At 36.4% G+C, this 25,977-nt stretch overlaps 2 protein-coding genes across 3 annotated transcripts; both read left to right on the top strand.

Moving 5' to 3' along the window:
• Positions 1 to 8,959: 8,959 nt before the first annotated feature.
• Positions 8,960 to 12,810, top strand: LOC107768670 (tobamovirus multiplication protein 2B). 2 transcript variants are annotated; one of them, XR_001644204.2, is made up of 6 exons: positions 8,960 to 9,172; positions 9,675 to 9,740; positions 9,833 to 9,897; positions 11,367 to 11,457; positions 12,174 to 12,251; positions 12,373 to 12,810. XR_001644204.2 is itself a non-coding variant. In XM_016587811.2 (5 exons), exons 1-5 carry the CDS (start codon positions 9,029 to 9,031, stop codon positions 12,409 to 12,411), a joined length of 405 nt encoding a protein of 134 aa, XP_016443297.1. In that variant the 5' UTR covers positions 8,961 to 9,028; the 3' UTR covers positions 12,412 to 12,810. The 2 variants fall into 2 exon arrangements, 1 of the variants encoding a protein (XP_016443297.1); XM_016587811.2 differs by lacking the exon at positions 12,174 to 12,251 and having other exon boundaries at positions 8,961 to 9,172.
• A 1,392-nt stretch (positions 12,811 to 14,202) lies between these two features.
• On the top strand, positions 14,203 to 25,453 carry LOC107768671 (ribose-phosphate pyrophosphokinase 1-like). The gene is made up of 8 exons (XM_075243538.1): positions 14,203 to 14,480; positions 15,283 to 15,447; positions 17,288 to 17,536; positions 17,725 to 17,868; positions 17,951 to 18,118; positions 23,971 to 24,040; positions 24,284 to 24,365; positions 25,132 to 25,453. Exons 1-8 carry the CDS (start codon positions 14,337 to 14,339, stop codon positions 25,310 to 25,312), a joined length of 1,203 nt encoding a protein of 400 aa, XP_075099639.1. The 5' UTR covers positions 14,203 to 14,336; the 3' UTR covers positions 25,313 to 25,453.
• The last annotated feature ends 524 nt before the right edge of the window (positions 25,454 to 25,977 follow it).

Raw genomic sequence — 25,977 nt, 5'->3', positions numbered from 1 at the left:
CGAAAAATCAAAATGTCAAACATGTGTGGAATCTAAGTATGTTAAACATCCTTATATGTCAGTTGAAAGGAATTCAAATCCTTTAGACTTAATTCACACAGATATTTGTGACATGAAGTCAATACCATCTCGCGGTGGAAAGAAGTATTTCATAATTTTTATTGACGATGGTACTCGATATTGCTATGTTTACTTACTAAATAGTAAAGATGAAGCAATAGACGCATTCAGGCAATACAAAAATGAAGTTGAAATGCAACTTAACAAGAAATTAAAAATGATAAGAAGTGATAGGGGTGGTGAATATGAATATCCTTTTGAAGAAATATGTTTAGAATATGGAATTATTCATCAAACAACAGCCCCTTACACGCCCCAATCTAATGGGATAGCGGAAAGAAAGAATCACACATTAAAGGAGATGATGAATGCGTTATTGATAAGTTCTGGTTTGCCACAGAACTTGTGGGGGGAAGCCATTCTTACGGCTAATCGAATATTAAATCGAGTGCCCCATAGCAAAACACAATCCATTCCATATGAAAAATGGAAAGGAAGGAAGCCCAACTTGAATTATTTTAAAGTGTGAGGGTGTTTGGCAAAAGTGCAAGTTCCTAAACTCAAAAGGGTAAAGATAGGACCGAAAACCGTTGATTGTATTTTCATAGGATATGCGACAAATAGTAAAGCATATCGATTTCTGGTTCATAAATCAGAAAATTCTGACATTCATAATAATACGGTTATAGAATCAGATAATGCTGAGTTTTTTGAAAATATATATCCGTATAAAAAGGAATGTGAGTCGTTTGGTGAAGGATCTAAATGACCTCGGGAAGAAACAAAAGAAAGTACATGTAATCAGGAGGATGCAAAATGTAGTAAACGTCAAAGAACGTCTACTTCATTTGGACCAGATTTTGTGACTTTCTTATTGGAGAATGAGCCTCAAACATTTAAAGAAGCTATGATTTCTTCGGAATCATTGTTCTGGAAAGAGGCAGTCAATAGTGAAATAGAATCCATATTGAACAATCATACATGGGAATTGGTTGATCTTCCTCCTGGAAATAAACCTTTGGGTTCTAAATGGATTTTTAAGAGAAAAATCAAAGATGATGGCACTATTGATAAATTCAAGGCAAGACTCGTAGTCAAAGGGTATAGACAACGAGAAGGTCTAGACTACTTTGATACATACTCTCCAGTTACAAGTATTACGTCCATACGGATGTTAGTAGCATTAGCTGCAGTGTATGGTCTTGAAATTCATCAAATGGATGTTAAGACGGCCTTCTTAAATGGAGAGTTGGAGGAAGAAATTTACATGGAACAACCTGAAGGGTTTGTGGTTCCAGATAAAGAAAAGAAGGTATGTAGACTTGTTAAGTCTCTTTACGGACTAAAACAAGCACCCAAACAATGGCATGCGAAATTTGACCAAACAATGTTGTCAAATGGTTTTAAGATAAATGAATATGATAAATGTGTGTACATTAAAAATGTTCCAAATCACATAGTCATTGTTTGCCTATATGTGGATGATATGCTGATAATGAGTAATGACATTGCCAACATAAATGCTACTAAGCGTATGCTCAATAGCAAGTTTGATATGAAAGACTTGGGAGTTGCTGATTTAATTCTGGGAATTAAGATCCATAAGACTCCTCAAGGTCTGGCATTGTCACAATCTCATTATATTAAGACAGTACTTGAAAAATTCAAGTACTTGGGCTTTAAAATTGCAAAGACTCCAATTGACGTGAATCTTGCATTAGCAAAGAATAAAGGCCAAAGCATATCACAAGTGGATTATGCTCGTGTGTTGGGATGCTTAATGTATATCATGAATTGTACACGACCAGATATAGCTTGTGCTATAAGTAAACTGAGTCGATATACGAGCAATCCAGGCCAATCTCATTGGATGGCAATGAAACGAGTTTTGGAATATTTAGAACATACCCAGAACTTTGAATTGTACTACAATAAATTTTCTGCGGTGATTGAGGGATACTGTGATGCAAATTGGATCACCGGTTCAACTGATTCTAAGTCCACGAGTGGATATGTATTCACTATTGGTGGAGGAGCGGTATCTTGGAAGTCGTCCAAACAAACATGTATTGCCCGCTCTACAATGGAGGCTGAATTCATAGCCTTAGATAAAGCCGGTGAAGAAGCTGAATGGCTCCGGAATTTCTTGACAATGAGACATTGTCCCATATTAGAAGTGGAAGAGATTTTTGGTGGGTATATATATAATTGCTTTTCTTGTAGCTCTTAAAGAGTTAAGAAGAAAGCAAGCCTCGCGCCGTCGTCATCATCGCTCGCTTGGCTCGGCTACGGCTACGGCTACGGCTTCGGCTTCGGTTTCGGATTCGGATTCGAATTTGGATTTGGGTTTGGATTTGGATTTGGTCAAATGATCGATTGATTGATTAATTTTTTGAACCAAATTTATTTGTTAATTATAAATATTAACGTAAGATTAGCCGCATTTGTAACGGATATTTTCCAATCCGTGTATTGACCATTTGACAGCCGCCTAATACTCTTCCCACCATGAATGTGCTTGCTCCACAAACAAACTAATGCTTGCTCCACCATGGAGGGTGGACGATTGGTCTTCTTCAACACTGGCTGCTATATATATGTGCAGCAGCTGTTGAAGAAAGACACACAACACAACACACAACACACAACACACAAACTGAAATCGCTCAACAAATTTGGCTATACATTGCACTCCTTCCTCTCAGCATTTCCATATGATTTTCTGAGTTTCTACTCCTTCGTTCTGCATTGTTTTAACTTCAAACAAAGCAACTGTAAGTGTGATTTGCTACCGAACTTTGTGTTCGCTGAAACACTGGAGTTTGAAGTACCGCTACACCAGTGTGTTATCCGTTCTATCCTGGGAGGAAATAATCCATTACCTTGGGTACTAGGAGGGGATTAAATTCCTTAAGGAAATACTGTAAATTCAGTGGGCTCGAATTAATTACTGTTTCATTACGTTAACTTATATTTTACAGAATTATTATTTACAAATACAGCAATATATTGGCGGGACTAACAATCTTAATCGACATCTTATTGAATGTGTTTATCTGTTTGTTTGAAAGCTATATGTTGTGCCGTCCCTTCATCGTTGATTATCTTTTTGTAATATAGATATTTTGGTGCTATTGCCTACATGTGTGATAAATCTGTAACTCACTGGATTTTCCATCTTTGTTTAGTTTTGTAGTATTTATGTTATTTTAGACAGATTTTGATAATGAAATGTAATGAAGAAGAAAAAAAAGTTTTTAAGACATTTTATCTAGCTTTTTATACATTTCTTACTTGAACCAATAAAGCTATTGTATGGCATGGATATAAAAGGACGTGAAAAGAGCATGAATATGAATTGTTGTTTGATAAACATATGTAAAAGTTAAGTGAATTGGCTGGAGGTATATCCTTCCGTTTTTGTTTGATGTACTACTATGCTTATGAACACATGCTTTTGTATTGCGAAATTTATGGAGTTTGTCTCCATATTGTTTGTTTGGATATAGTCATTAAGTTAGTTTCTGGGTTAATTAGCAATTGGAGTACTCGAGTGCCTACATGTTAAGAAAGGTTTGTTAAAATTGAACAAGTTGTTGTTTGGTTTAGTTGGCGTAGACACAAGTTTAGTAGGCAATGAACTTTTGATAGTTAATTTGAATTAATTGGGCCAAAATCAGAATCATTGGGCCCAAGATGAATAAGCTAGTCCATTACTTATAAATTAATAGATCATCCGAATCCTTCTAGAATAGTAAGATAAATGAATTGGCTAATAATTCCAATAACCGAATCATACCATTTCTATCCATAATAGTATCCATAAATCGTGACCTTCACAATAATTTCAAGCTTAGGAATGAATTACTTTAAATATGCTAGAAAAACTTTAGATATACTTACAATATTAGCCCATGTGTTCATACCCGAACCTTGGATTGATATGTTTAAATAATAAAAGGATCATGTACGCATTCCCGCGTCTTGATACATTTAAATTTATAATAATTATGTTTAACCATGTGTACATTCCGTACCTTGGTTTAACATCTAATTTCAAAGAAGTAACTTGTGTGCGTACCTCATCTAGGTCAAAGTAATTAATAAAATACAATAATTAATTAAGTGGTAATAGACACATCACAACCAGTAATATACAAGCATAGCCAATAATTGATTTAAGCCTTACATAAGTCAATAAAAGCGACCGTGCTAGAACCACGGGACTCGAGGGATGCCTTACACCTTCCCCTCGGTCAACAAAATTTCTTACTCAGTATTCTGTTTTCGTAGACCATAAATAAAGAGTCAAAACTTCCGTTTAATAAGGGATTCAAATAAAGGGTGACTTGGAACACCAAAACTCAATTCCAAGTGGCGACTCTAAATAATAAATAATTCCTTTTCAAAACGTCACTTTAATTGGAAAAACTCTTCTAACTCAGCCTCGTAATAGGGTTGCGGGGAAAAAAAGAGGTGTGACATTAACTATCACTCAGAATCTTCAGTCTCTCGGGCATCAACCCGACATGATGATATGAAGTATCAATGAATGACAACAGAGACTGAAATATGATATGCAAGTGATAGATGTGACTGAGTACAAAATTATAAATTTAAACAAATAGTTCAACAATAATACGACCCATGTGGGTCCCAAAATATATCGGCGCATAGCCAAATCATTATCTTTAATAGAAGTCTCGGCTCAATTTCTCTATCATGTGGAGGATGTGTGGATAATGACATTTATTTAATTATGCAACTCCACGGAATCAATTAAGTCACAATTCCTATGATGCGCGCTCACATGCCCGTCACCTAGAGTGTGCGTCATCTCCAAACAATTTACACAACACGAAATTCGGGGATTTATACCCTCAAAACCAAGTTTAGAAATGTTACTTACCTCAAACCGCGTAATTTCTTACTCCGATATGCCCTTGCCTCGCGAATTGGTCTCCGAAAGCCTCGTATCTAGACACAATTAATTCGATTCAGTCAATATAATTTATTGGCATTAATTCCATATAAAATACTAATTTTCCAATAAAATATAAAAATTTAACTCAAAAATTGCCAATGGGGCCCACGTCTCGGAACCCGACAAAAGTTACAAAATCTGAAAGTCCATTCAACCACTCCAACCATACCAATTTTACTAAATTCCAACATCAACTCGGCCTCCAAATCCTCAAATTTTATTTTTAAATCTCTAGGTTAAAATCCCCGATTTATACCTCAAACATACATAATCTAGTCGGATTATTCGATGATAATTCAATATTATGGTGTAGAAATGATCACAAGTAACTTACCTCAAGTTTTTCGTGAATTCTCTTTGAAAATCGCTCCAAAAACCGTTCTTGAAAGTCCAAAAATGGCAAAAACTCGAAACCCCTTCGAAATGTATACTGTCCAGGGGTTCCGCACCTGCGACTCACTTAGTCGCTTATGCTCGTCTCGCAGGTGCGAGAAACCAACCGCTTTTGCGGTTTGCCAAGGCCTCCACTGCCTCCGCTTCTGCGTGCTCGAAGTCGCTTCTGCGGGCTCGCATTTGCGAGGCTCAGTCCACTTCTACAGAGCTTGCGCTTCTGCGCCCATCCGTCTGCATCTGCGATCACGCAGGTGCAGAAATTTTCTCGCACCTGCGACCATTGCCTCACAGCCCCCTGCCCGTATCAGCGTTTACCAAGCTCGCTTCTGCGAGCTCGCACTTGCGAGCCAAATTCCGTATGCGCGATTGCATTAGTAGGCAACATCAAGTTTCAATTGTTCTAAGTCTAAATTTGATTTGTTAACCATCCGAAACTCACCCGAGACTCTCGGGACTTCAACCAAAACCAACAAGTCCTAAAACATCATACGAACTTAGTCGAACCTTCAAATCACATCAAACAAACGCTAAAACCACGAATCATACCCCAATTCAAGACTGATAAACTTTGAAACTTTCCATTTCTACAAACGACGCTGAAACCTACCAAATCACGTCCGATTGACCTCAAATTTTACACACAAGTCATAAATGACATAACAGACCTATTCAAATTTTCAGAATCGGATTCCGACCCCGATATAAAAAAGTCAACCCCCTGTCAAATCATTTTCAGGACATGCGTCCCTAAGTCCAAAATCACCATACAGAGCTATTGAAATTATCAGAATTCAAATCCGAGGTCATTTACACATAAATCAACATCCAGTCAACTTTTTAACTTAAGTTTTCAATTATGAGACTAAGTGTCTCATTTCACTTCGAATTCCTTCCGGACCCGAACCAACGAACCAGTTAAGTCATAAAATAACTGTAAAGCATAAATTGAGCAGTAAATGGGAGAACGAGGTTATAATACTCAAAATGACCGACCGGGTCGTTACAAAAAATATGTAGGAAGGTTTAATAAAATCAATTTCATAAGAATCCTCCGTATTGGCAATATATTACCACTACATAATGTCCAATACGAAGAAAAAATAAAAGTAATATTAAATAAAATGCATAAAGAGTTGAAATTGAGAAAAAAAAAATCCACGATAATATATTTTTATATAATATTTGAACTATTTTACTACTCAAATAGTAATATTTTTTTAATCTTTTTTTCGTGTAATATTGAAAATAACCCAATTATTAAACAACAACTAGGAAAATATTTAAGAATATAAATGTGTGAGAAAGAGATAAAATGGTTGGTAAGAGTCAATACCACTAATGATTCTACAAATATAAAGATCTAAAAGTGAAATGTCATATCAATCTTTTACTTTTTTAAAATAAAATTTATGGTGGATAAAATTATAATTAAGATTAAATATTCAAAACAAGAGACGAACTAATATTAAGATCTGAATCAACATAGAATAAATTATTTTTATGTTAAAATCAAATAATTAAATTTTTTAATTAATTATTTAGTAAGAAAATCCAATTTAATTATTTTTTAAATTCATCATATGAGTAAAGTTCTTAATTCAAGTTAAAAAAAAACTTAGGGTACATAAATTTATTCCATAAAAAAGCGTTAGAACACAAAGTAAAAAGGTTAGTATATTATTAAGAATCAAAATGCTATACAAGTGTATGAGGAAGCACAAGCAAAACTAAATCCTAAACAAGAACAAGTTTTCAAGACTATATTATAAAGAGTCGAACTCTAGTATAATGAGATTATTCTTTGTAGATCCTCCGGCGGAATCGAAATAATATTTCTATGTCATGCATTACTTGCAAATATCATATCAAGAGGCATGACACTCTTAGCAATAATAGTAAGTGGTGTACCATCAACGATGTTATTGTGAGACCACCCACTTTAGATTTGATATACCTCTTCAAACAACTTAAATAATCATCACAAATATATCAAAGCAGAGCAATGATGCTAATTTTATAAGAAAAAATAAAATTGATAATATGGGATGAAGCACTTATGGTTAAGTGTCAAATGATCGAATTAATTGCCATAATTCTAGAGATATATTGGATATTAATGAATCATTTGGTAACAAATTAATGGTTTGAGGGGTGATTTATGTCAAGTACTACCAGTAGTTCCAAAATCGACAAAAGTAGAGACTGCAAAAGCTAGCTTGCCAAAGTTATACTTCTTGCCTCAAACGAAAAAGATTCAACTGACAAGAAATATAAAGTAAGAACAGATCCCGTATTCAATGTCTTCCTGCTTCGTGTTGGAAACGAAGAAGAGTATCCAATAAACGATGATTTGGTTCTTTCTGAATACTTGGTTATTAATCTCAATGGTAATAGTAGTGCATTTAATAAGAGAAATATTTCTATCATTAGATTAAAACGTAATTTGTGCATATCACATGATAGAATTAAAAAGATATCTTAGCTAGCATAAATGAATATGTTAATCAACAAAATAAAATGTTGATTGTAAAATTTTATAGTAAAAATAAAATATTTTTCAGTTTTTGAATCAGCAGAAAATGATACCAATAATTACTACCAAGAAGAATACTTAAATACTTTAATACCAAATGGCCTTCTACCATACATATTTGTTGTCAAGTTTCTTATTTCTTACGTATGTTGGTGTTATTGTATATATAAAAGACTAAGTTAAAATTGATCTTCCATTGTATATAGATCAATTTTGAAGAAAAATATGCATGTCATGCTACTGAAAAACTTAGATACGCCGAATTACTTATGTAATAGCACACAAATAGTATATAAAAGTTTTGACAATAACAACATACATGCAAAAATTATGATACTGGTTAATGTGCTTCCCAGTATATTCTTATCCCTGAATTCAACTTTCGTCTTCCGAAACTAAGGAATATCCTTTTAAATTTGTTTGAAAATATTTTTAGTATGTTTATGTTTTACAAATATAATAAATAAAGCATAAGGACAAACATCCTAAAAATTAGACTATATTTACCGCAATATATTTTCTTGCACGAACAATTGTATGTTGTACTTTAAAGTGGGATATCAAGATCGGCAACAAGAGTTGTGGTTAAGGCAGAGCAACCAACGCATTAGGAGGAAACATACACAAAAAATATTGTCCACAAAGAACTGTTCGTTAAGATACCATCACATTAAATACTTTTAAACTATAATATATAATTATCTAACAAAATTGATCATTTGTGTAAGTTTTGATGATGACCTTTAATTTTTAATTCATGTATGATTGTTGTATTATTATACATAAAATTTCTCTCATTAATTAAATATTACTATTCTACGTGCAATAGATACTAGTTCATATTAATAAGAAATAAGTACTTTTTTAATTAGGATAATTAATAAGTTAAAATAGTTGTACAATGAAATCAAAAGCTGGTAAGGTAATATGAGAACTTAAAAAGTGATTTACTGTTATGAAACAAAAGGTGAAGGTGTATTTATAGGTGTATTTATTTTACTTTGCGGGAATTTGGACAGACAAAAGTGCAGGCTGCGTACCCACAAAGAAAAGTTGGGATGGCAACGTCGACGTCGACCGGCAAAACCGGCAGCAGCAGCAGAGATGGGTCAGCTAAAACGATGGTAGCTGATCAAATCATTCAGTCTATTCAGTCCACTTCCAATCTCCTCCATCTCATGCTTCAGTCCTCCCCATCTCAGGCACTTCCTTTTTTTTCTCTCTCTTTCAAATCCGTCATTTTCTAATAATTAATTATTAATCTGTTTGTTTGTGTTCTTGTAGCAAGTGATTTATTTGGTTTTTCCTCTAATAGCTAAAGTGTCCTCACGGATATGCCCAAAAATGCTATATGCAGCTCCATATATAATCAAGATTATAGTTGAACTTCAAGGCAATAAGCTTCTAATTAGGGATTTTTGTCGAATTACTTCCAGCTTTGCTCTATGTATCAGTGTATATTTTACCTCTATTGTATTGTCCCATCCATTTCAATTTATATGACACTCTTTTCATTTGAAGACATTCTAAGTTGTATGATGTCACTCCGCTAAGAATATTGTTCTATATAATCTTTACAATTCTCAATAATTCTAAATCATTTAAAGTTTTTGATCGAATGTTCTGGGTTAAGAATGTTTAAATAGATTGTGGCCCTAGTGTCTACCACGTGTCTTGCTGATAGATTTCTCGATGTTGGTTCAGGCAGAACTGATGAAGCTACCAAAGACTCTTTTTGCTAAGACACCTACAATCAAGAATACAGAGTTGGTATGCAGGACCTCATGTTGTTATAATTTATGAGTTTTAATTAAGATGAACCCGGAGGAAGCCTTCTATTGCTTTAATTTTACTCGTTGCAGGTATTGGAGCAGTTGCCTCAGGTGATTTCAGCATTGGATGCTCATATGGAAAACGGGTTACAAAGGTAAGCCTTTTTCGCCCATTCACGGCATTACAAACTAATGGTTGATGAAGTTACCTTGTTCTTTAGATTTTTTCTTTCAAAGTAGACTTTACATGCATCTCGGTGTTTGTACACAGTTTCAAGGCTTAAATGATCCAGGATTGATTGTAATTGGTATGCTGATCACTACTCAGAAAATTTATTTCCGCTAAAAAGTATACCTGGCCTTTACTTCAGAAAAAGAAAGTAGCTTCAGGGTCTGGAGCTAATTAGGTAATGCTCCAATGGAAAAGTTTACATTGAACAGCTCTCTTTGTAGCGCGAGAGGAAGGGATAAGAGGAAAGATTTGCATTATGTGTAAAGTCTAAAGAGAATGAGATCTTAATATAAATCAGTGCTTCTAGTCTGTTAGGGTTGCATAGAACCTCATCTTTGCAAGTTAGGCATTAAGATGTGATTTACAACTTTCTTTCAATAAATTACTCCAAACTTGCATGGACTTTCACATTTTTAACCATTAAGGTTTGTGTTTAATAGGGTAAAGTAGAACTTTTGCAGCTTCAAAAAGAAATTCAAGTTCTTAACTATCACAAAGAAAAATAGAAAAAGAAAATTAAGGTTCTTTTGAGATTTAAAAGTAGAACTTGAAGCACCTAAAAGAGCTTTTGAAGGTTATGGTGATTGGCGGATAATCATGATTATTCTGTTTTCCTATATTTGGTTTGTATGTTGAGAACTGGTAGAATAACAACCTGAGTGTTGATATTGAGGATCTAATACTTTGGCATCATTTAACCGGATAACTAGATTTAAAGATTACAGTCTTTCCATACTTGTAAGCTTCATAAAAATCTAAAGGATGAAGATTAATGGATAGATGGAAGAAGATGAAATTGACCACAGACTGCACATCAAGCTTCTGAGTAATACATTTTTCTTTCCTTTAGCCGGAATATGGTTTGACTGACACCAAATATTTGGCATAACCGGAAAGGTGAAGGTTGATCTGTCAAGTTCTTCATCTTCTATATTTCCTAGTATGGTGCAATTTCGGTAAATTTTTGTTTACATTGTAAACGGAGAGTGGCATACTTCATTGGCTGAGATAACTCCTTAACAGATATGTCCAATAATAACTCCTTAACAGATATATCCAATATTTGAAAAGGAACACTTTGATCAATCTTGTTCATGCTATTGTCAATCCACTTTCATTTTTGAGCTTTGTTACCATAGTAGTTACTTTGAACCATCTTTAGGGCAAGTTTTAGTGCAATTCCTTGTATAAGAGATGATTATCAGCTAATGATGATGAAGAGGCGATTCAAGACGAGATCAGATATCAGTCTATTTGATGTTAGTTTAGTCATACTTCCATATTGGCAATGCAAATTGCTCTCTTTAAGATGGAAGAATCGTTCTTCCATAAGTCAGTTGTCTTTGATCACTCAATTTTCAACTGTTCTCATGTCAAAGTTAATGATTGCAGTGTTCCGCAGCTGAAAACTGTAATGCAGCTGCTCTCAAACATGGAAAACGGCCAGCTCAAGACCTTATCTAGGGCTCAAGCCACACAGCAGGTATTAGAAACTTTCTTACCCCCCTTCCCCCACCCTCAAAAGGGAATCCCCCCACCCCCCACCCCACGCTGCCCCGGCCCCACCCCAAAGAGGTATCCTCACTCTCTTGTTGGATTATCATTCATTCATATATTATGGGGTTTATCTAGTATTACAACTGAAAAACTACCTAGAGTCGACATGTGTTAGTTTAGACTTTAGACCATTACTGGCACCTCTTTAGTTATAGCTTACTATGGTGCGAAAGTTCAACCACTTAATTGCTTTCAAATTCTTTGTTTACTGGTTGTGAGCAAAATTCCTAACTACCCAATTGCATGAAAAATAAATTTGTGGTGACAGGATTGCACAATACCGTGTAAGTGAGGTCCTTCCGACATTAACAACAAACCCAGTATTGTCCCACAAGTGGGGTTTGGGGAGGTAGATAGTACGCAAACCTTACCCCTACAGTGAATGTAGAGAGGTTGTTTCCATTAGACCCTCGTCACGAGGAAAAATTAGAATAGAGCAGTAGCAACAAGCAGTAACGAGAACAAGATAAAAGAAAACAAGGCGAAAGGAACAACATGTAGTGATAGAAATCTACAATATTAGAATACAAGACTGCCACTAATAGTACTTTTGGTGTTCTAAATTTATTTATTTTAGAAGTTCCATGTCTATGAAGAACCTTTTTTCATTTTTAATTTGTTATTATTTCTCTTTTGGTCAAGCTTGTGCTGTAGGAGACCCTTACGACCTTCCTGGGATTATAGTTTTTCAGATTTCTGGGAGTGATTCTGTTTGATATGGTATTTTTCTATTTTGGATTTAAACTGCTTCAGACATTGTCTCTCGAGCATATACTCTTTAGATGATTTATTTCGAGAACTAGGACAGTGACTGACTTATCTCTTCCACCTATATTTTCAGGAGACTGAATCAGTAAACCAATCTCCAGAAACCAGCTAACATTTTTTTGGGATGATGCAATAAAACCCTGGAACACTGGTCAAGGTTATAGTCATGCTATCCTGATACTTAAATCTCGGATATAAATACAGACTTGGTTGATATCTTTCACCAGTTAGCAGAAGGACTCTTAATGCTTCCGCTCCAGCGATGGTTTGCTTTTAACTTAGAGCTATAATTGTGTGTATACTATATATCCTAGAATTAAACTGAAATTTAATTGCTTTAGTACCTTGGCAAGTAGCAACTTTTAGTTTTCGACTGTAAGCACTAGTTTTTGCTCATATAAAATTTTGGTATTATATTACAGGTGCTCATGTAAGAATAACTTTACTTTCTGATCCGTCAACAGTGTCTATAGTTCTTGTCATTTCTTGTCATCTAAAATGCTCTTTTACTTTGTTTTCTGTGATTCCTAAACAACTTCGTTTGGTCATGCTTTTTGTGATCAATGTCTGCTGAGAAGTGATAAGTTTGTCTCGGTCATGGTCTGCATTGAATTCCCCACATCTTTGGGATCAAGGATCACATACTACTGTTGGATCAAATAATTTTTTTTAGCATTAGCTGTGTTTGATATGATCGAAATTATTTTTATGTGAGAAGTCTTTTGCTGGTGTTTGGTCAGCAGACAATGTTTTTCAAGGGGAAAGCGTTTTCCTTCATTTATGGAACGAAAGTTATTTTCCTACCAACTGTTTGAAGTTTGAACTTGCAATTTCACCTGCTTCAAGCCTCCAAATAATACTAGACATTGTTATTAGTCTTTAATACTTGAAACTTCGCCAAGATATTATTCAACGTTTTTTTGATAAATAAGATATTACTCAATTGCTAATACTATTATTAGTCTTTAATCTATATATTTTTTTAAAATTACTTTATAGGATAATATATTTCATGGAAAGCATTTTTTGTAAAATATTTTTCATGAAAATTGTTTTCTGTTGTAGCAAAAAAGTTTCTTGGCCTTTTATTTTAGCATTTCATTCATAAAGTTTGTGCGTGCGTATTTATTTTTATTGACATCTTAAGCCAGAGATGCGCAATAAAAATCACGTGAATTAATCGAGACACTTACAAACTAATTTCTTCCCCACCTTTATGAAAAAAAAACACAGATTTGAAAACAGTAATTACAATGTGTATATTTTTGACAAATAGGTTTTTTTCACAAATTGCAAGCCAAAAGCCCTTTGCCAAAAGCCCTTTTGTGGAACATTTGGAATTGTGAGCACCCAATTGCACTTTTGTTCCAAACATTCCCCGAAAAAGTAAGTGAACCAACACGCAATACAACAACAACCCAGTATAATCCCACTAGTGGGATCTGATGATAGTAGTTTATACGCAAACTTTACACCTACCTAGGGTAGGGAGGCTGTTTTCGATAGACAAATAGATTTTTTCCACAAATTGCAAGCCAAAAGCCCTTTTGTGGAACATTTGGAAGTGTGACCACCCAATTGCACTTTTGGAATAGTGTGTACGTAGGCTTTGTCCCTACCTAGGGTAGTGTGTACCAGACCTTATCCCTACCCTTGGGCAGAGATACTATCTCCGATAGACCTTTGGCTACCTCCCTTCAAGAAACTCCCCAACTTATTTTTGAAATTACTCGAACTCACAAACTCTTGATTAGAACTGGAGCGTGCTCACCGCTCCAGCAACGAACAACACGTAGTACTTGAAAATAAAAGGACAAAAACACGTTATATCTTCTTTTTTATTTCCTTAAAAGAAAGCAACACGTGAAGTAGTGCTATATAGCCACTATATAGAAGAAAGATTGTTGTCACTATCAAACCTAGGAGACAAAATCATCTGACAACAAAAGCAGCCCCACACAAATAAGAGAAGCAAAAACTCGGCGAGTCGACCTCTTTCTTCCTCAAGTCTCAACTGCCGATCCATTTCTGATTTTGATGGCTTCTTTAACTTTGCCATCGTCTTATTCAACTTCCCTCTCTTCTTCCTCTACTTGTCTCTTCTCTTCTTCTTGCTCCTCTCTCAGACTCAGACACACAGCCTTCGTTACCAAACGAACCCGGCTTCCCAGCTACGTAGTAGTAAGTACTAATTAACTTCCTCATTTTTCTTTCTCTCATTTGTTTGTCATGGTTAATTTCATTTATCTAAGCTTTGTTATTGGTTGATGATTAGTCTAAAAAATAAATTCAATGTAGTCATATGTAGTTATTCATCAGTCAGTCATTGACTTGAGGCAGAATTTCATGACCACTTTCAGTTAAACTAATTTGGTTATTGATCTTTTAGATGGAGGAGATGTAATGAAAGTAATCCTTTTTTTTTTTGGTTACTGTCTCTCTTTCCCCCCCTTTTCTCATAGTTTCTTATTTGGTTCTTGTTTATAAGTTATGACAAATGATTATGATGTGTAACATGTAATTTCCACCACCCTTTATTTTTATTATTATGCTTCTCTACTTTACTCGTTCTTTCCCAAAATAGTCATACTAGAATTTCGGTAGAATTCTTGTATATGTATTTACCTTAAAAGAAATTGGATCATGTACTATATATATATATATATATATATATATATATATATATATATATATATATATATAGAAATTATAAATAATTAAAAATATCTCTAAAAGATTATGATATATTAATGATTAGTTTGTTATAACTTTGTACTCTGAATGCTGCCATTCTTGGAGTAGAAACTTTTACTGTTTGTCTATAGTTTGGAATAAGAGACAAAAGGTCTATCTCTTTGAAGGCAAAAAGACTTTCTTTTTCTTCACTTTGTCAAATGTCCTATTTGGTTGGTTCAAGGTCTGTGGAGCTAATGCAAATTAAACTTGTTTGTTTTATTAATGCTTGTCCATTTTTTTGTCTAAGAATTGTGAAATCAATAAGCCAGTGGATGAGAAGCCTATTATTCCAATTATTAATGACGAGACACTTTCAGCATTCTTGCAAGCGAAACGCTTACAGAATGCAGTTAAAAGTAACAGCACCAAGCTGAAGATATTTTCCGGAACTGCAAATCCTTCACTTTCTCAGGTAAATAATTCTATATATGACTATATGATGGACTTGGGGGATGCCTAGTTATCAGTAATGCCATATACTGACATTGTCTTTGATGTCACTATAAGGTCTTTCTGTCCACTTTTTGTGATCTCCCACTTTACTTTCTGTCCACCTTTTGTGATCTCCCATTTTAATTTACTTTTGTGTAACATTATCCCTATTCTCTTGAATGACACTGGGATCCTCTTATATATTCTCTGTAAATTTTGAACGATGAAAGGTTGGCTGTTACATTCAATATTTTCCAAGATTCTAAGTTGATACTTCGATAGACAGGTTGTTGACTTGTATCACGTAGTATCCCAACCTCTTCCCCACCCGAAAAGTTGTATACTGTTGTGTGCTTTGATGATGGAGCTTCTTAAGGACAAGGGTGGAAGTATAAATTTGCTCGGTTTCATTTTATGTGACATCACCCATTTCATTTTATGTGGCATTGTTTGACTGGGCATGATGTTTAAGATGTTAACTTGATAACTTATATGTGGTCAAAAAAGAGGGAAATATCACATCAAAGTTAAAGTGTGAATAACAACAACTATTACGCCTCAGTACCAATCAAGTTGCTGTCTGAATCCTCACTGACCATGTTTCTCCATTTAAACTCATATCATCCATAATCATACCAAATAGAAGTAAAAGTAACATATATATATTTAAAAGGTTAAGATTCTCCTAGTAAATTGGTTAAGATACTCCTAGTAAAGCATCAGAGCTATATAAACGTGCTAACATGACAAACATATTCCCAACTAGTTGATATACACCTATATTGATCTTTTTCTTTCATTGTTCCCTATCTTAAGCTAATTCTGCATGGATTCCAAGAAATTGTAGGTCTTTCAAGACAGAATAGTCTTATGAATTTGAATCCCGGAAAAAACAACTACACCTCAATTCCAAACTCAAGTTCGGATTGGCTATATGAATCACTGACCATGTTGCGCCACTTAAGCTCATCTAAGACCAATTTAAATTTTGAAAAGTGGTATAGAAATAGAATGCTAAACATTTTGGAGCTTCCTATATGGAAAGAGTGTCTTATAAATTGGAACATAGGGAGTAAGTTATTTTAAGACTTTGTTGCTTCTCCTTTTTCTTTTGTGTGTGGGGGGTGGGGTGGGGTATTGTGATGGGGGATATATGAGGTCTTAGTAGCTTAGTTTGTCATCATCTAACGTGTCAAACAAATACACATGACGTGTACTTGTCACACGAGTAAAAGGTCACTAAATCATGTGGAACTCCCTGTAACTGTATATTTTTCCTTCCCTTGAGCTTATTCCATTGTGCCTACATGGTTATAGTTTGTTATTACAGAAGATGGTTTATGTTTCAAGGTGGACACTGTTGCTTCAATTTCTCTTTCCTCGTGAAGTAAAAACTGAATTAACTGATATATTTCATACTCCAATTGATTGCCAGTCTTTTAAAGATTGTATGGGAAGTGAAGTAGAAATGCATTTTATTCAGTTTAATAATGTTAAGGATTACAGCAAACAGCCCCCTCCCCTCTCTTCTTTGTGGTCTTAATTTTCCGGTCCTATATATCAAGGTGATGAAAATTGAAATTAAAAAAATTAAGCAGGAAGACCAGTGAAGAAGGATGATGGATAACAAAAAAGAAGGATAATTGAGTAGTATTTCTTCATTTTACTTTTTTCAAAAGTTGCCACCGTCCTTATCTATGTCTAAAATGTTTAGTTGCTGCATGAATTGTTATTCGAGCTGTGAAATCCATTGAAATACTGTCAACTTTTATTTCATACTTATTTTCTCAGCTGATGCAGTCTTTTTCTTTATCGCTTAGGAAACTGCTTGCAACATGGGGCTTGAACTGGGAAAGATCAACATCAAGCGCTTTGCTGATGGTGAAATTTATGTCCAGTTGCAGGAGAGTGTTCGAGGCTGTGATGTTTTCTTGATTCAGCCCACTTGCCCTCCAGCCAATGAAAACCTCATGGAGCTTTTGGTGATGGTAGATGCATGCCGAAGGGCTTCAGCCAAAAGAATCACCGCGGTGATTCCATATTTTGGATATGCCAGAGCCGATAGGAAGGCAAGTTTCTTTTGTGTGCAGATTTTATGTTTGTTTAGTTTTCATATTTTTTGACTCCAAGGAGTTATCACTTGTTGAAAAGAAAAGGAAACGATGTTTGCAGCTTCTGGTCTTTGACATAAATAAATAATTAACAAAAAGGAACATTTTAAGTAGGTTTTTATTTATCATATTTTTTATGGCTTCAGACACAAGGTCGTCAATCCATTGCTGCCAAATTGGTTGCAAATATGATAACGAAAGCAGGTGCAGATCGTGTTCTTGCTTGTGATATTCACTCTGGGCAATCCATGGGCTATTTTGACATTCCAGTGGACCATGTGTACTGTCAGGTAATCTTTCAGTATGTTAGTATCATTAAGAACTGAAAATTTATTTAGCTGATAGGCAGTTTGCCTTTTCTGTACATGCTAGCCTGTTATCCTTGATTACCTTGCTAGCAAGAAGATTTGTTCCAATGATCTGGTGGTGGTCTCTCCTGATGTTGGAGGAGTTGCTAGAGCACGTGCTTTTGCAAAAAAGTTATCTGATGCACCTTTAGCCATTATCGACAAAAGACGCCAGGGCCACAATCTTGCTGAGGTATTTTCAGAGCTGGAGTTTGCGATTTCACACTTAATACAGTTTTCATCTCCTGTGGCATTCGGTTTCTTAATTTGATAAATATATGAGGTAGATGTATCCCAGTTACATCAGTGTGCTTGGTATTCCTTTTCCAGGTAAGTATGGGAAAACAAAATAGGTGAGACAAAACCTTTTCATAGTCTGATTTGGCTTGAGACCAAAGTGTTGGTCTTACACTTATTAGAGATGCCTGTACAAGCTGGGGTCTTTGGAGAGTTAGAAAGCCAGTGAAGAAAATCTGGCTAATGTTTCCTGCCGGTATTTTTGTGGTGCATATGGATATAAAGAAATCACAGGTGTTTTGTTGGATTTCTAACTCGCAACCACTCTCTGAAAGCTAGGTGTTTGACTAACCTCTTTTGCTGGTGCAATGTGCACAAATTCAACTAATATGCAATGGAGCTAATCTTAATTGCATTTTTCGTTGCATCCTCTGATGCTATCAATTAAAATACTTACCCTTTAAAAAAACACATGTGGGGATGTAGTTCCACCACTATATCATACTTTAGTCCCCGGTGTCGACCTAGCCAAGTTATGGACGAGCCAAGCAAGTTTCTTTTTCGTGGAATCCTAACTTCTTGAAGCCCTTTCACTCCTAATTCTGTTCTTTTTCCACTTTTTAAGGGATTAAAGGAAGGTAGAAGAGCCCCCCCTGATTTTTTGGGGGCCCTCTCTTGCCACTGAGTTTAGGCCCCATGATAAATGCTCTGTAAAAGATCTTTATGACTGGTAATTCGATAGTGGGTGCAATGAAGTTTCTTCCGTAAGGTATTCCATGTAGTTGAGCAATATAATCTTTAAACATGAAGTTATTCTTTCCCATATATTGAAGGAAATTTTTCGTCTTAATTATGTTTATCCTTGTGTGGATCTAACTTGGGTTCTACTATTAACTCATTATATTGGCCGAGTCCGAGTCATCTCATGTGTTAGTTTACAGATATGTATAGTGTAGTCTTGTCCCACATTGAAAGAGGAATAATATCTCCTTGTAGTGTATAGCTATAAATAGGGACATCTTGTATTGTATTTATCATCCAATATCAATAACATATTTTCTCCCGTGCTTTCTCACATGGTATCAGAGCATTAGTGAGAAAAGATCGTTGTGCGTCATTCCAGCGTTAAATGGGAAGAAAGAACTTAGTCATCGTGCAATTTTTCCGGTGACCTAAGGCTTGTCTAAGTGAAAGTCACTTTCTGTCGGTGTTGTGCTAAAACCAATACCACCACGAGGTAGATCATCCTCCGACGACCAACCCCTGAGATTTTATCCGGCAGAAAAGCCGCCACGCTCCTCCACGCGCCGGCAACAACTTTTTCGGCGAGGGTTTCGGCATTTTTTCGCGAAGCTTCTTCATGACAGTGTGCTCTCCTCAAAATTCCGAGCCTACCTATCTAATTCAAATCAAATTCCGACCACTTTTATATTTTTCCGGCGGGAACAATGACCTTTCCGGCCATTTTTTTGAAAATATTTCTTCAGGATAGCTTGCTCGCAAAGGAATTCCGAGTCTATCCATCCTGGTTACGACAAATTCCGATAACTTTGGAATTTTCCGGCGAGCTACAGTGTTTCCGGCACAGATCAATGATCTGTTTTCCTGCTGTAAACAGTGTTTTTCAAGCTATTTCTTCAGTTTTCTCACAGGAGTTACTTATTTCCACTATTTCAAGTTAACCCTACTACTACAAATTGTAGCGATATGGGAACCGATGCTTTGAATAGTCGGATGGTTTCTTTAGCAGAGTATATTGAGTTCCTTCAGTATAAAGCATGTAAGCAGACATCTTCTGAGATAGCTTCTGTTGTTCAAACAGGTAATATCGTGACTTGTTTCTCCCAATCTTCATCCTCTGAGTGTTGGGTCATTGATTCAGGTGCATCAGATCATATTTCTGGTAACAAATCTCTTTTCACTACTATTTCGTATTCTCAATCTCTTCCAAAAGTCACAATGGCCAATGGGTCTCAAACCATGGCAACTGCAATAGGTCAAGCAAGCCCACTTCCTTCCTTACCTTTAGATTCAGTCCTTTATGTTCCCAATAGTCCTTTTAATCTTATAGCTGTTAGTCGCTTAGCCAAATCACTTAAATGCGCTGTTTTATTTCTTGATGACCATGTTTTTATACAGCAATGCAGTACGGGGCGGATCATTGGTACCAGGCGTGAATCAAACAAACTTTATTACCTTATCCTTGCTAAATCATATGGACTCACATCTTGTCTTCCTTCTACAACTTGTCCAGTTACTGATTCACCAGATTTATTACATAAACGGTTGTGACATCTTAGTTTGTCAAAACTTCAGAAAATGGTATCTGATTTATCTCACTTGTTAGCTCTAGAGTGTGAGTCATGTCAGCTCGGTAAGCATACCCGCTCCCATTTCCCTCGGCGTCTTGATAATCGAGCAGAGTCACCTTTTACTTTAGTCCATTCGGATGTTTGGGGTCCTAATCGGGTTAGTTCTACCTTGGGATTACGCTACTTTGTCAGTTTTATTGATGATTATTCCAGGTGCACTTGGATATTTTTGATAAAAAATCAATCTGAGTTGTTTTCTATTTTCCAGACCTTCCACGCTGAAATTCAAAATCAATTTGGAGTTTCTATTCGCACATTTCGTAGTGATAATGCCCGAGAGTATTTGTCTTCCCCATTTCAGCAGTTTATGAAATCTCATGGGATTATTCATCAAACATCTTGTCCCATCTTGTCCGTACACATCTCAACAAAATGAGGTAGCTGAAAGAAAGAATAGACATCTTATTGAAACTGCTCGTACACTACTCATACAATCTCATGCTCCGTTGCGTTTTTGGGGGGATGCAGTTCTTACATCTTGCTATCTTATTAATCGTATGCCATCTTCAGCTATCCAGAAGCAAGTTCCATTCTCTGTCATGTTTCCCCACTTACCTTTGTTCTCTCTTCCACCCCGTATCTTTGGAAGCACTTGTTTTGTCCATAACCTTACTCCAGGAACATATAAGTTAGCTCCTCGTGCTCTTAAGTGCGTATTTCTGGGTTTCTCGAGAACACAAAACGGGTATCGATGCTACTCTCCTGACCTCCAGTGGTACCTTATGTTCGCTGATGTTACCTTCTTTGAAACCCAATCATACTTCACAGGTTCAGGTCACCACTTAGATATTTCTGAGGTACTACCAGTTTCATCTTTTGGAGATTCAGTCACTCCAGCTCCACTACCTACAGCTCCAGTTGTAGCTCCACCACTTATAGCTCTAGTTGTAGCTCCACCACCTATAGCTCCAGTTCCACCACCTACAGCTCCGGTTGTAGCTCCACCACCTATAGCTCCAGTTCCTCCACATAATCCAGTTCAACCTTCTGCAGCTCCACCACTCTTGACTTATCATCGTCGTCCACATCCAGCATCAGGCCCAGGTGATTCACGCCCCGCATCAGATTCTGCACCTACTGCGGACTTGTCTCCTCTTAGTCAACCAATTGCACTCCGCAAAGGTGTACGATCCACACTTAATCCTAATCCCCACTATGTCGGTTTAAGTTATCATCGTCTGTCGTCACCTCATTATGCTTTTATATCTTCTTTGTCCACTGTTTCTATCCCTAAGTCTACAGGTGAGGCACTATCTCATCCAGGATGGCGACATGCTATGATTGACGAGATGTCTGCTTTACATGCGAGTGGCACTTGGGAGCTTGTTCCTCTTCTTGCCGGTAAGTCTACTGTTAGTTGTCGTTGGATTTATGCAGTCAAAGTCGGCTCGGATGGCCAGGTTGATCGACTTAAGGCTCGTCTTGTTGCAAAAGGATATACTCAGATTTTTGGGCTTGATTATAGTGATAGTTTCTCTCCCGTGGCTAAAGTAGCATCTGTTCGTCTCTTTTTGTCTATGACTGTTGTACGCTATTGGCCTCTTTATCAGTTAGACATTAAGAATGCTTTTCTCTACGGTGATCTTGAGGAAGAAGTTTATATGGAGCAACCACCTGGTTTTGTTGCTCAGGGGGAGTTTAATGGTTGTGTGTGCAGATTGCGCAGGTCACTATATGGTTTGAAACAGTCCCCCCAAGCTTGGTTTGGTAAGTTCAGCACAATTATTCAGGAGTTCGGCATGACTCGTAGTGAGGCTGATCACTCTGTGTTTTATCGGCATTCTGCTCCTAATCTGTGTATTTATCTAATGGTTTATGTTGATTATATTGTTATTACTGGTAATGATCAGGATGGTATTACTAATCTGAAGCAACATCTCTTTCAACACTTCCAGACTAAGGATCTGGGTAGATTGAAGTATTTTCTAGGTATTGAAGTCGCTCAGTCTAGCTCAGGTATTGTTATTTCACAGCGGAAGTATGCCTTAGACATTCTTGAGGAGACTGAAATGATTGGTTGCAGACCTATTGACTCTCCTATGGATCCGAATGCTAAGCTTCTGCCTGGACAGAGGGAGCCTCTTAGAGACCCTACGAGATATAGGAGGTTGGTTGGCAAATTGAATTACCTCACAGTAACTAGACCTGACATTTCTTTTCCGGTGAGTGTTGTAAGTCAGTTTATGGATTCTCCCTGTGATAGTCACTGGGATGCAGTTGTTTGCATTTTTCGGTATATAAAGTCAGCTCCAGGCAAAGGATTACTATTCGAGAATCGAGGCCACGGGCAGATTGTTGGGTACACAGATGCTGATTGGGCAAGATCACCTTTTGATAGACGTTCTACGTCTGGATATTGTGTTCTAGTAGGAGGTAATTTGGTCTCGTGGAAGAGCAAGAAACAGAATGTAGTTGCTCCATCTAGCGCCGAAGCCGAATATCGGGCCATGGCTATGGCGACGTGTGAGTTAGTTTGGGTCAAGCAGTTGCTCAAGGAATTAAAGTTCGGAGAAATCAGCAAGATGGAACTAGTGTGTGATAACCAAGCTGCTCTTCATATTGCGTCAAATCCGGTGTTTCATGAGAGGACTAAACACATTGAGATCGACTGTCACTTTGTCAGAGAAAAAATACTTTCAGGAGATATTGTTACAAAGTTTGTAAAGTCGAATGATCAACTAGCAGATATTTCACTAAGTCTCTTACTGGTTCTCGTATTAGTTAACATGTGTAACAAGCTCGGTACATATGATGTGTATGCACCGGCTTGAGAGGGAGTGTTAGTTTACAGATATGTATAGTGTAGTCTTGTCCCACATTGGAAGAGGAGTAATATCTCCTAGTAGTGTATAGCTATAAATAGGGACATCTTGTATTGTATTTATCATCCAATATCAATAACATATTTTCTCCCGTGCTTTTTCACATCATGCATGCAAAGAAACTAAACTAAATCTTCACAAAATAATTTAAGTGATGTAAGGACTGCTGCTGCAGTGATCTCTCGCAGTATGCCTGATCTAGGCCAATGTTTAATGAGATTAAGACATCAAATAATTTTCGTCCAGTGGTCTTTTAGTTGTTGTCTGCATTTGTCTACAATGGTTCTATACTTTCCACCTCTATTTGTTTCTATATTTTCATGTATCGTTTGCTCTCTTGTGTGTGAATCATCAACCAAATTTTTTATTTATGTTTTACCACTTTCACCTTCTAGAATAAATAATAACTATCCACCTAAATAGGCAGAAGCCAGTAGCACACATGCTTCATAGTCTATGAATACAAAGAACACGAGTCAAAGAGTTTTCATTGTACTACACAAAGCAATAAAATGTGATGAACATGTTTAAGTTCTAGGATCAGTTTCATTTTTTTGGTTGCTTTTCATGCATCCTATTGTGTCCTTGACTCCATGTCTTGTTGTTGCTTACAGGTTATGAACCTGATTGGTGATGTTAAAGGAAAAGTTGCAGTCATGTTGGATGACATGATTGACACAGCAGGTGGGCTAGATTACATATATTGGACACTCTGGCTAGCCACTAACTGGTCCTGATTTTCTCTTCTACCGTTTCGAAGAGATGTTAATGTCAACTGTAGTGATTTGAGTGTCCTTCTTTATTCGTTGCGTGGAAATATGTTACCTTCTATTATCGTCACTCTTAAGTTTGTGAAGTGTCTCAACAAGAACTTCCATCACAGTTTTTACATAAATTTCCTTAAGTTTCTGTTGCTCTTGCTCTTAGGGACTATTGCCAAAGGTGCAGCACTTCTGCACGATGTGGGAGCAAGGGAAGTTTATGCATGTTGTTCACATGCTGTTTTTAGGTAACATTACTTTGCTTTTGTACAAATATGTGAAAATCTTAGATATATTTTGGAGTAAGCTTTCAGCAGCGTTGTCATTTTGGTAAATATGGATCCATTTTTACGCACGTGATTGTATATGGTGTTTTAACATGCAGCAGGACTGTTGCTGTGTGAAAATTGTTCTATCCTTTTGGTTGTCCATGAATAATGGCTTTTCAGGGTTAAATTCCACTTTTATTGCAACAGTAGCTATTATGGAATGGGAGCATGGTTGATCCCTGTGCAAATATGGAATCACCATACTTATTCAAACTGACATATTAGTCTTCTGTCCATGTGTTGTGGAATTAGAACTGATAATTGGTGCGAGATTATCCAGCATTACCTAATACAAGAGAAAAACTGGTGTAGTAGTCTTTTGTAGTTTCAAAGATTAGATAAAATGATTTCTAGATGTAGAGAATCCCATATGGGAGTAAGTTCAAATCATCATGTAAATATCTTCTCTCGAACATCATCCATATCGTTCAAAGCAAATTTAGGTGTTGAATTGGACATTATGGCCTTATGGGAGGTCTACCTTGTGTTAGACTTGTACAACATTGATGTCAAGACTAGACTTATGATGGCTCTTTTGTGTCTACTGCATACAAATGCTATTGCTCTCTTTCTCTGGCTTTCAACATTTCTGATAAGTTCTTTAGACTGGTTAGTAATTTAGTCATAATGCATATCGCTTGCTGTTGCCTTTATTAATCAACTGTTGCTTATTTTGTGATGGCAGCCCCCCAGCTCTTGAAAGGTTGTCAAGTGGCCTATTTCAAGAGGTTATCACTACAAACACAATTCCAGTGATGGATAAAAACTATTTCCCACAGCTGACTGTTCTTTCAGTTGCAAACCTTCTTGGTGAAACAATTTGGCGCGTGCATGATGATTCTTCTGTGAGTAGCATTTTCCAGTAGGTAGGAGTACAACCCCTCATTTACGCCTTCTGATTCACTAACTCGCTTGTTTAGCTTCTTCGTGCAACATTTTTCTTCAGAATTTTTCTCCCTTATTTCACTGGATCCTCCAATGGCATGAAATTCCTTTTACTTTCTCTACCTTTGGCTTTGTAGCTGCTAGCAGAGTGGACAATATCTTCTATAGTATTTTCACACTTGTTTTTTTTTGTAGCCAAACCTATAGAAACCATTACATTTTCAAATATTTTACTCTAGTTAAATTAGTAGGATCACGGTAACTAAAAGGGGCCAGCACTATAGAAATGAATGAACAGGAGTCTCACCACATATATATTTATGTGAGACTTGGAAGAATAAATTCTTTAGACTGGTTAGTGGTTAGGTGGTTTGGAAATGTGAGGAGGAGCATAGGCATCCCGGTGAGGAGGTGTGAGAGGTTGACATTAGAGGGCCTACGGAGAGGTAGAGGTAGGCCGAAGAAGAAGTGGGGAGAGGTGATTAGGCAAGACATGGCGCAACTTCAGCTGACCGAGGACATGAACCTTGATAGGAAGGTGTGGAGGTCGAGGATTAGGGTAGTAGGGTAGGTGGTCTAGATTGTTCATACCGGTAGTATTAGTACACACTCTCGCATTCTGTTGGTAGTAGATTTCTATGACTAC

This window comes from Nicotiana tabacum, chromosome 22, assembly GCF_000715075.1.
Source record: "Nicotiana tabacum cultivar K326 chromosome 22, ASM71507v2, whole genome shotgun sequence".
Classification (NCBI taxonomy): Eukaryota; Viridiplantae; Streptophyta; class Magnoliopsida; order Solanales; family Solanaceae; genus Nicotiana; species Nicotiana tabacum.
Note: the sequence above shows the minus strand (reverse complement) of the source record. Positions and strands in the feature narration are given on the sequence as shown.